Source organism: Labrus bergylta, chromosome 12, assembly GCF_963930695.1.
Source record: "Labrus bergylta chromosome 12, fLabBer1.1, whole genome shotgun sequence".
Lineage (NCBI taxonomy): Eukaryota > Metazoa > Chordata > Actinopteri > Labriformes > Labridae > Labrus > Labrus bergylta.
In genome coordinates this window covers 23397597-23409002 of record NC_089206.1, presented here as the reverse complement: position 1 = coordinate 23409002, position 11406 = coordinate 23397597, and the positions used below count along the sequence as shown (strand labels likewise).

The window sequence follows — 11406 nt, the reverse complement described above, 5'->3', positions numbered from 1 at the left end:
CAACAAATCTGACTAGTCCCTGAATCAACGACTTCAGCTAATGAGCTCATCGTGTTTCTTTGTTTGATTGAGATTAAGGGAACTCTTCTTCACGTCTGAATTCCATAATAAACTAATGTGTATATGTTCTGAAAAAGTTTAATTTAGGAAGTTATTGCATCTTTAAATCCCAGTAGATCGGTGTCTTGACGTCCTCATGATGACATTTCAAGGCTGCATTGTGCCTTCAAAGTTGGTTCTTTGAAATACATCGCCAAATGAGGTCAAATGCCTGTCCAGCTTTTTTTTCTTCTTATCAAGTCCCTTCTATACAGGTAACGATCCCAGAACCCCGACTGCTAAGAGTCATTTCAGAGCACAAAGTGATATTTTTTTTACACTTTCTCGTCTCATTTTCAGTCTCAGTGTTTATCAGAGAGAAAGTCGTCTGACATGGACAAAGAAGATACTGCAATGCTGCCTCCTAGTGGTGTTATTTTGTATAGCAGCTCAGATCAGTCTAACCTGAGCTGTAAAGGGACATTGCAACAATTTACACCTGTCAAAAATAACTTAATTTACATCACCTGTGATCTCGTATTGGCTTCAGGTGCACAGAGCTGGAAGGAGCACAGCAAATGTAAGGTTTGTAACCATGGTTACAACAATATGTAACCCTGGTTCTCAGAGTGTGGGGACTATCTCTCTAGCACCGTTACATATTCCATAAATAGTAAAAGCATTTCTGATTGGGATTCTGATGTAATATTATTGATTAGCCCACGAATAGCCGTGTAGTCTGTGATACTTAATGGATCGTATGAAATTGGGCAATATTTTCACGATTGCTCCCTGGGTTGTCAATGAAAATGGTCTGTTTTCATAATAATAGGGGAAATGGAATCAAAGTTCTTGTATTTTCATCGTGAGGCATGTTGTTATTTGTAAATATATATTTCTCAGAAGTCCAACAGCTGTGTGACGGTGCATGTTTCTGTGGCTTAAGTCTTGTAACTCTTACTTGTTGGACAGGATTATAAGTCTAGACTTGCATTTGGAAGGAAGTCAAAAATGTCCTGTGATACATGAGATACTAAAGGGTTAAAATCTCTTCGATTGCACGATTGCTCTCTCAATCCGATCGTTGTGATAACGTTTTATTTTAAGGTCACATGAGGACAGAAGTGTTCTTTATACTGTTTCATGTACAGATTTTCGTTAGTGTTTAGTGTTTTAGCGTTCTAGAATGTGGAAGACTTAAACTAGACAGATGACAGTGTTTTATTTCCTATATTAAACATTCATTTATCACATTATAGCTGCCATATTGATTCTATATGTTCTTATTGTATCTGTTTGTGACATATAAAAGGAATTTAAAAACAGTTTCTTGCTGTTGATGCTTTTGGGGGGATGCCCTCTTCAGTGTCAGTCGGTCATGACGGACACTCTGTGGAAGCTTCTGGAAACAACACTGGGGCTGTTGCTGTGGGAGAAAGTTGCCATCAGTACTTTCGTCCCAGGTGAAGAGGCCACAATAGACATCTGCTTCTCTATCTTCTCTCCAGGCTTCAGAAAAACGAGCCTAGGAAAGACAAAAGAAAACATCGTTTCAGAATGATAGGATTAACCAAGGAACACAGAGAAGCTCCAGGCCAGCTCTGACACAGTCTGGAGATCGACTGTTTACAATTGGAAAACAGGCATATCCAAAATAACTGAAGTTTCAAATTACAAAAGAGTGAAAAGACAAGTGTGATACGTGTGGAAAATGGTAAATGGACATGAGCTTTTAGAGCAGTTTTCTACACTTCTGACTACTCAAAGCACACCTACACATTTACATGCTCATGCCAGAGGCTGCTGTGTAAAGTGTGCATCAGTATGAATTCATCCATTCATACACATTCAGGAAGCAGCAGGAACAACTTGGGGTTAAGTCTTACCCAAGTGAAACCGTAACTCTCCTGGTAGCTTTTTTAGCTTTAAACAGTGTTCCCAGAGACCCAATTTTTATTTGAATAAAGTTTGTGTATTAAGTTCAGAAAATAAAGCATAAAATTGTTTCATTTCTCTAACTTTCAAATTTCATCACCAAATCTACATAGTGCACATTTAAGGAGGGATGTCAGAAGGTCAGCTACAGGACAAAGAAATTAGTTAGGTAGGTAGAAATAGGGAGGTAGCTGCTTTTACTACACAGCTATTAGAATGCATTCAGATGTAACAACACTGTTCTTTATGTTGCTGCAAAAACAAACCTGGCAGCATTCCCAAACCACATTCCTCTGAACGACATACTGACTTATCTATCAGCTCAAGCATTAAAGAGCATGTGTGACATAACAGGAATGTGAGTGTTTTACCCATTGTTTTGTTTTCTGTCTTAAGGGGCAATGAGTGCGACAACTAGAGGTGTGCCTTGGCACAGGATTTACTGTATCTCTTTGAGTCCGGATGTAAACACATTTACCTGGCCTGGTGTTTGCCCTCTAACAGACCCGATCCCTCTACAGTCAGCACGGCTCCATTCAGAGTTCTGGGAAACGTGTTGATGAAGGAAACCTGAGCTGTGTGCTCGTCCTTCAGCTTGATAGTGTCCCCTCCCTCGATCTGTGGATAAAACCAAATGATTAGACGGGGAGGTCCTTTCTGGCTTTGGTCTTCATTAAATAGTACCTTCATCTCATCTTGTATGAGTGACATCAATGGAAGAGGTCAAAGTGCACAAAGAGAAGTAGGAAGAGAAGAAATGAAAAACAATACTTTATACATAAAATGAGCTGAAGATAAGGGACTCTAGATGTTTCCGTACCTCTATTGCTATCTGAGGTGAGCTTATGTTGAACTCCTGTGCAGCCAGGAAGCGCTTGTTGGTCTTTAAGTCTTTTATCACCACGGCAACGTTCACAATGTCGTCACCTGCCAGGTACGCCTCATACTCAGAGGTAGGGATGGTGTGGTTAAGCTTCAAAACTGCAGAGAATGTGCAGGATTTAAAAATGAATATGGGAAAGCAAATGTAAACAGAAAGATGCAAATGATCGCTGGTGTTTGTTGTTAGGGTTTAGTCGAGCAGGACTCCTCACCTTCCCCGGCCTTTATGTGCATCTTTTTGTGTGTTTTCCAGAAGCTCTCTTGTGGGCTTCTGTTAAATTCTTTGACCTGAGCGTTGAGGTGTTCCATCACGACTCTGGGGCTGCTTGACTGGTTTGAGAGCGTCACACACATGACGATACTGTCGCCCACTGATGGCACCCCATCTATGTTGAGGGACACCTCCAAACCTTGTGACGAGCCTCCTGGAAACCCTGCTAGTAATACACAGCAAAACGTAATCAAAAGTGTATCTGTCTAACCTTAAACCAAAAATATCACATTACACTTATCATAAGCCAGAGATGAAAAATGTTCATTAAAATATTGGACTGCTGCAGGAATAAAGGACCTCCTGAGTTGTTCAAACCAAAGACACGCAGGTTACAGAGTCACAGGCAAGGGGGCGGGGCCTCAGGAAGGTTGGCGTCATTTATATTCAAATGTTGACTTTGCATCAACCAGCAAGCAAAATTGACTTGGGTATCTTAAAATTTGATATCTATATCTAAATAAGTTTGTACATCTCATTTCTAGACACTCAACAAGTAAACCTTGCTAACTAGTGTTTTTTTTTGTTTGTTTTCTTTTTTTTTGGGGGGGGGGGCTTTTTGTGCCTTTATTGGAGAGACAGGATAGTGGATAGAGTTGGAAATTAGGGAGAGAGAGAGACTGGGGAATGATATGTGGGGAAGGACCCACAGGTCGGATTTGAACCTTGGCTGCCCCCTTCAAGGACTGCAGAGCGTGCAGATCAATAAAGTTTTGTAATCTGATTTTATCTAATCTCGAGCTTTATTCTCAGGCACAACTCAAATGGGTGTAACTTTGGAGTGCAACATTGTTTTCTAATGTTACTTTGACTTGCAGCGCTGCAAAGATCCTAAGAGATTACAGGCCTCTGTGAATGGAGCCTCAGATAATGACAGTGTTTGTACTTGTACACTGTAAATGTCGACATAAACCCAGTGTGAGTAGGAGGCAGTATGACAGGAATCAAAACGTACCTGCTGCACTGAGCAGTGGGCTGGACTGCATCGGGCTACATGAGTAACCAAACGCCACTGTAAGAGAGAGTCTGCGTTAAATGGGTAAAAAATGTGATCGGTATTTCAAGAAGATAAATCCTAAGTTTTGGGTAGAGGGAAGAAAAACAGGTTTAACATGAATACATGCTTTGAACTTACTATAGGCTCCGTTCACATACAATGGACCAGGATCAATGGATCATTTTGCTGTCTTTATTGAAATGCAGAACTTGTTTCTTTTAGAGGTGAGTGGCAGTAACTCAGTCTGTAGGGACTTGGGTTCAGAATCGGAGAGTCACTGGTTCAAGTCCCGGCACGGACCAAGTCCGGAAATTGGCCTGGTAGCTGGAGAGGTGCCAGTCCACTTCCTGAGCACTGCCAAGGTGCCCTTGAGCAAGGCACTTAACCCCCCCACCAGCTCAGGAATGCCCACTTACTCTGAGATCTCTCCATTAGTGCATGTCCATAGGGTCCTGTGTGTGTATTTCAGCCTATGTTTGTGTAGCATGTTAACTAGACAGAGTGTAAAAACGAATTTCCCCTCGCGGGATCAATAAAGTATAAACTATTATTATTAGATGCACCGATTGGGAAAATCAGGGCCGATACCGATGTTTGTTTCAAGAGTTCTTTTGGTGTAAGACTCCCACAATGCAACATTTTCTCTCATGTTTGACATGAAAACAAGTCAGAGTTTGTTCACCAGGTCACTTCATCTGCCCGATAACAAACCTTTACTCTGAATCAGAAGTTCAATATCGGCTGATACCGATGTTGATCTGATGCATTGGTGCATGCCTTATTTCTTTTTCTTCGATTAATTTACTAACTGGAAAATCAAGCTTTCCAGAACAGACAAAAATTGTTTCCACTGACCATTGCACTTGTTCACCATCACTGTGGCATTTTGCCGCGCTGAAAAACAACAGAAAAAAAAGTGTTAAAATGTTTTTGACATTCATGAGAGGAAATATGGGGGAGGGGGGAGGATTATGGCACGCTGTAATCATCGTACCACTTCTTGGTGTGCATCTTACAGCTCCTGTTGGTTGAACTCCTGAGAGAGGGAAGACATTGGAAAAGAAGTTTATCACTTAAACAAATTGCTTGTGTCAGTTTGGGAAAGTTGGGTATAGAAAGTTAAATAGGCTGTTAGGATACAAACACAGACCTCAGGATCTATTTTTTTAAAAGTATAAAATCAAACTCTTGAACGTTGTCAAAGGATAAACCAGATGAAGAAGTAAATTTTTATTTTAACTTAAAGGAGCAATATGTAAGATATCTACTGACTGAAATGATAAAGTGACCTTACTATATGATCAGACATTAAGGAAACATGTTGAAGTGCTGGCTTCTCTGACAACAATGCAGCAGCCAGTATGTCCTCCTTCAAACTTTAGATTCTGGTCCTGAATGCTCTGGATTTGTTTGGACCAGAGAAGGTAGGCGCTTTTAAGGCACACCCCCACATGGCCGTTTTGGATGCCCCTCAGTTTGCCAGATATGAGAGCAGTTATCAGGTCAAAGCAACAGGTGTTACAGCGATGGAAGCGGGCAAGAGAAGTGGTTCAGATAGAGGTGATTGTAGCCGACCTAAAAAGCCTCTGCATGTTTCTAATAAGCTCCACGAGCAGAATGGATCAATATTGGCGATGCTTTTGAAAAATGGAGAGAGGTTAAAACGCAGAAATGTTTACAGATCTGGATAAACACTAAAGCTTCAGTGTCCACCACATGGCAACCTGCATGAGCATCGACTCTAGTGATGATACAGGTCTCTCCAAAGGTTTGAATCTGGACTCCAGTACCAATTTCTAAAAGCTATGTGTCAGTTACATATTGCTCCTTTAATTTAACTCAAACAATTAAGTTATTTGTCCTTATCTTTTGAACATATGTGAATCTGACCTATTTCTTATAACATTATAAATGAGAGGAAATCTTTTTCTAGGAGGACATTGTCTTACTTTTCTTGCCCTTATAAGCAGGTGTCAGATTCTCTGGTCGGTCTGAGCCGATGCTCTTGGTGTAGATCAGCTGTCCCACTGCCTCAGTGTCCACCGTCCTCTCCACCACCAGTCCATCACTCACAATCAGACGTATGATGTCAGCATCAACTGAAGCACTGATAAAGCCGGAGTCGTAGAGGGCGCCCAGGCAATGTTGCTGGATGGCAACAACAGGGCAAGGGCCACAGCAGTATATCCCTGCAGAGAAGGATATGTTCATTGTTAAGTACTCAGCGTTTGACACAATTATTTTTCACTTTGTGCCTTAAGATCATTGTCCAAATATGGAAAAGAATTACAGAATTACAGAATCAAAGAATCAAATTCCAAATAATTGATGAATCCACCATGACATCATCCACTGGTTTGTGGACTATGAGTCTGAATCAAATAGTGTGAGAAAAAAAATAGTTGATTCTGTTAGTGTAACTGCTCATTACGTCATAAAAGGTCATATATATTCAACTTTTTTCAACAACTTTAAATAAGTCTCTGAGCTCCCCAAAACATGCCTGTGAAGTGTCTTGTTAAAAATCCACCCCAATCCTGTACTTTATAATATCTATAAACCCCTCTATTTCAGCCCTGCTCAGAACAGGCTGTTTCTGTGTCTGTACCTTTAAATGTAAATGAGCTGTGCCTGACCACGCCCCCTCTCTGGAAGGGGATGTGGCTCTGGCATTCTTGCACCATGCCCTATTGTTTATGGGGAGAAGTACTAAAAATCTCCAAACAGTCTGTTTGAGTACACATTTTCAGAAAAGTGGAGCAGGCAAAAGATGGAGAGAATGGACTTCTCTCATAATTGGGGGGTTTGTAAACAGACATATTAGTGTTTGAAAGATCTTGTTGAAGTGTAAATTGCATAATGTGACCTTTAATATTTGTCCAAAATGTGTATGAACAATTCCCTGAAAAGGCAACAACACTACTAACTAAACATGTGGCCAATCGAGGTATTGCAGTTTCTGACACATCCACCAGGCTGGTTTAATATTCTAATTGTAAAGGTTGCTGTTCATTGATGACAGATGGTGCATGTACCAACCTGCACTCTTCTCCTGGGGTGTCGGGTCCACCACCTGCCAGCCGTCAAACCCAGAGCCGAGGTCTGGTCTCCTCATCCAGCACTCCACCCACACATGGAAGTTCCTGCAAGAAGACGAACATACATGAACAGCTGCACACATGTATTTTAAACTATCATATGATAAGTAAGTAAGCATTTTGAGAGAGCAAAAATTAATGTAGGTTTAATTTGGAGGATTTTGAAACCTACCAAATGCTGTCCTTTGACAGGTTAAGCTTTTCGCCTGTGCTCGTGTAATATTCTTCGACTGACAAGCTGCCATCACCGTCATGGGCTGCGTTAAAAACTGTCACCACCCTGGAGGGAATCCCCAGCACTCTCATCACTAAGAGAGAGGAGAAAAAACACGATTGTGAAAACTAGAAAGAAGACGATTTTGAAATAATCAAGAGAGGTACAAAATGTTAGGCCTAATTAGTAAAATATGTGGCAAACCAATGACAATCCCATAGATCAGTGGTTCTCAACTGGTCTAGCCTAAGGCCCCCCACTAACTCATTCATGAAAATTGGGACCCAAATTTTGGATATTTTTTCAACCAATCAGATTTATTGAATGAAAAAGTGTGAAGCATGGACCTCCGACGGTATGAAACATGTGACGGCACAAACAGAAGGAACAAAACGGATTAATAGTGTTATTTTTCTGAAAGGATTACCAATTTACCGTTACAGGTATCACAGTTTAAATAAAAAGATGTGTTAGAGTTTAGTTGATCCTATCAGTAACCTGAACTAACTTTCTGAAATCCAAGGGACAGATGGAGAACACTTGATAAACCCAAATGTCATCCATGCTTTTGGCACTAATACATCCCTGAGTCCCAATTATTTAAAGTACCTGTGCAGAGGACAGAAGCAAAAACCCAGCACTGTCCGTAGCGCACAGGCCTGCAGCTGGATCTGAACCAGTGGTGAAGGATGTCAGCGCTGCTGCTCCACTCTGTAGGCTTGACGCCATCTTTATAGCTGCCCTGCCACTTCCCCATCAAAATCCCCAGGTCGTCATTACAGTTTACCTTGGAGGAGACACATTACTAACCGTTTTAGGGGGCAATGATGGCAAATACTGTTTGAACACATCTACAGCACATCCAGTAAATACATTATTTGTCTCTCACCATAGCGCAGAGCGTCCTGCTGAGGTACACAGGGTCTGCTCGCAGAGCGTAGTCTTTGTTTTTGTCCCTCAGGTGCTGTGGGCTGACCTGTAGGAGCCGCAGACATGCCTCCAGGACCCCAGGCTCATACTGCACAAACAGAACCCCAATGTAGCTCAAATGTGTTATTATAGGTGATCTTTTTATTTAAAAAATGTGTGGCTTACCTGACCGAACGACCAGGGTTGCCTGCTGATGTTGAGAGGAGTGCCCATGTACAGCATCCCGTAGTCACTTTTAATGTACTCTTGTGTTTGGACACCCAGTGGCATGTACACCGGGTCGTCTGAAAAATAAATTCAGTGTATTCACATGGCGGCCATTTTCCTCTGACATCATGTTGAGGTAGGAAAGTACAAATGCTGCTATAATGTAACGTTTAATCGTACTTCTGGGTCCAAAGTCATCACAATTTCACTGCTTCTTGATTGAATTGGATCAAAAAGAGGAAAAGTTGTGAAATCTTAGAATATATTTTTCTTCAGATTGCCTTTGTTTATGACTTCTGAATGCAACATCAAGCATTTGATCTCTCAACCCAAAACGCGACAGCAAACATAATTTCTTTGACAAGATGAAGAAGCAGAATTATGACATTACATGGACCGACCTTTCAGCCAGGGGTTGCAGAGCAGGACAAATGTTCCCACTACGTAGCTCCTTCTGGTCCGTCTGGTTTCAATGTGGAGAAGGAGTTCATAAAGAGCCACTGAGGACAGGACCGGGGAGCAGATGTGGACCATGACTGACTGAGGATGCATGTCGCTTTGGTAGATTTTGGCTGACCATCTTAAGGGGTCGGACCACTCGTCGGAGAACTGGACTCTGATTTTCTCTGACACATCCCCTGTAATGAAAAATGAAATAACAGATAACTTGTGGCATCTTGAAAACACAAATTCAAAGTAAGTAACTCTGTTTCATGTCATTTGTTTGTGTTTTCTGACATTGTCTGTTTTGTCTGTTTTATCTTTCCTGTCTTTGCTCCATACTGTCCCTGGCTCTGACCCATGTCTACTTTACAATTCCATAAGCTTTATTTCTTTGTGTGCAAAAAAATCTAAACAAAATTGAACTGTAAAAACTCCACCTCTGTTTTCCCTAACGTTCCTCATCCAGGGCCCCATTTCTAACACAGGAACCTTCCCCCAGAAACACACAACTGCTTCATTCAAAGCATTTAAATGCATGCTCAATCTCTTTGCTACCTAGCCAAACCTCCAGGACCAGGCTCTCGATATGAGGATTCCACGGCCGGCCACCAAACATCAGAGTGATTTTGAACGGTTTCCCTCGCCGCACAACCAGGTGTTTTCTGCTGAGCCCCTCCGTCTCATGGGAAATGTGGTTCTCGGAAGCCTCATAGTTGACCAGCTTCAGTCGGCACTGGCCCTCAACAGTAGCGTAAAACACAGATTATGAAAACAATGCTGATCTAGAATAAAACACTGGAAAAAACAGGTTGCATGAGAAATTAGAATGATCCATCATATACTTGAGAAGTGCAGCCGGAGCTGGAATTAACATTAAAAAAGGGGAAATTATAAGAGGAAAGTTTTGCAGATAAAGGTTAAAAACAATTACTAGCAATATAAGTTTTTCTCATCATGTGTCATTGAAAACAAAAACAAACAATAGTTCTTGACTAAAGAATGTTTAATCCTATTATTCTCTCTCCTTCACATTGTAAACTCACCATGAGGGTCGTGTGTTTTCTGCTGCATGCAGTCCATGATCTGACACAAGGATTTACAAGCGTCTGAAGGAATGACAAGCAGGCTCCACCTTCACACTGATAAACATCTCATGCTCCCTCTTTTTTTTTTTGCTGTCTCTATCTACTGGTAATACTAGTCCTCAGTGGCAAACCAAACCTATTAACAGCATTTGTTTTAACCAAAGGAATGAAAGAATGAATGAATGAATCTTTATTTTCATATCCGACCCCTTCCTTATGGGATGATTCAGGCACATTAAAAGAAAAACATTTCCTACAGTGCCATCACACTGACAGAAAAAAAAACAATAACGAAATGATGCAAAAGTTACTAATTCAACCATAAAATGCTGGTATAGCACAATGAATACCTGATGCAAAAAGAGAGAGAAAGAGCGGAGAGAGAGAGACAGAGAGAGAGAAGAAAGAACGAGAGAAAGAGCAAGCGAGAGGTCTTCTTCACTTCTTCAGAGAGGGAACGCAGGCGCTTTAAGAGGTCATACACAAAATATAATGAGAGAATACCAACTGAAGAGAAGCAAGTGGTTGTCTCAGCTAGTTTAAAATGTTTAGTTGACTCTAAAAAAGAAGCTGCACAGTGTGTCAGGGACTTGGCCTTTCAAAGACCCAATCAGAAGTAATAAGTCAGCTCTCAATCCTGAGAGGAAAATAAAAGAAATGGGGGAGGAAATGAGTTGCGATGAGCAAAACGATGATCTGAGAAAAAACAAGACAATATCAGTCGCCAAGATTTTTGGTGCAGCCAGACTTAAAACAAGTCAACTGGTCAACCAGTAAAGCTACACTAAAAAAACAGGCAAAGATTTCTAGATTTGGTAACAGATTAAGGAAATGTATTCTCACTTTTTTAACAAAATGTGGCTGAAATCTAGCATCACATGTAATCATCTTAAATTTAGGACATGGTCTTCTTTCAATGACTCTGCTGCAATCACTTGACTCAGTACAGTCAATACAAAGGAATAAAGGCAGAGGCTTTTTGTAATGCCACTGATTTTTCCACCTCAACAGATGACTCAGTGCACACGCCTTCAGTAATCACACATACCCGTATCATCTACAGGAAGTGCTTTAAGTATTATGCGGGATCGCGGGTACACCTTTCCTCTGAAACAAAAATACTTTGACCGCCCTTTCTTTGGAAAAATCACTGAGGAATTTCCAATAAATGTTCAAAGACTTGAACTTTTCATTCTTTCTTTTTCTTGTGTCATAGCAACATTTCTGTGTTATCTTCTGCAAACGATCGTCCATACTTAGCTAGTAATTATTATTTTAACAATGATTAAACTGGTACTGTCATG

General features: G+C 41.0%; 1 protein-coding gene across 2 annotated transcripts; it reads right to left on the bottom strand.

Annotated features, from left to right (window-relative positions):
* Positions 1-1096: 1096 nt before the first annotated feature.
* Positions 1097-10092, bottom strand: LOC109985584 (protein-glutamine gamma-glutamyltransferase 2-like). Of its 2 annotated transcripts, none has more exons than XM_065961345.1 (16): positions 10061-10092; positions 9573-9750; positions 8975-9211; positions 8532-8650; positions 8326-8454; positions 8046-8223; positions 7395-7530; positions 7164-7267; positions 6074-6313; positions 5119-5160; positions 4980-5018; positions 4083-4139; positions 3069-3293; positions 2795-2955; positions 2453-2592; positions 1097-1564 (listed from the first exon to the last, which is right to left on the bottom strand). In XM_065961345.1, exons 1-16 carry the CDS (start codon positions 10061-10063, stop codon positions 1408-1410), a joined length of 2145 nt encoding a protein of 714 aa, XP_065817417.1. In that variant the 5' UTR covers positions 10064-10092; the 3' UTR covers positions 1097-1407. The 2 variants fall into 2 exon arrangements, with proteins under 2 accessions (XP_065817417.1, XP_065817418.1); XM_065961346.1 differs by having other exon boundaries at positions 3069-3290.
* Between the last annotated feature and the right edge of the window lie 1314 nt (positions 10093-11406).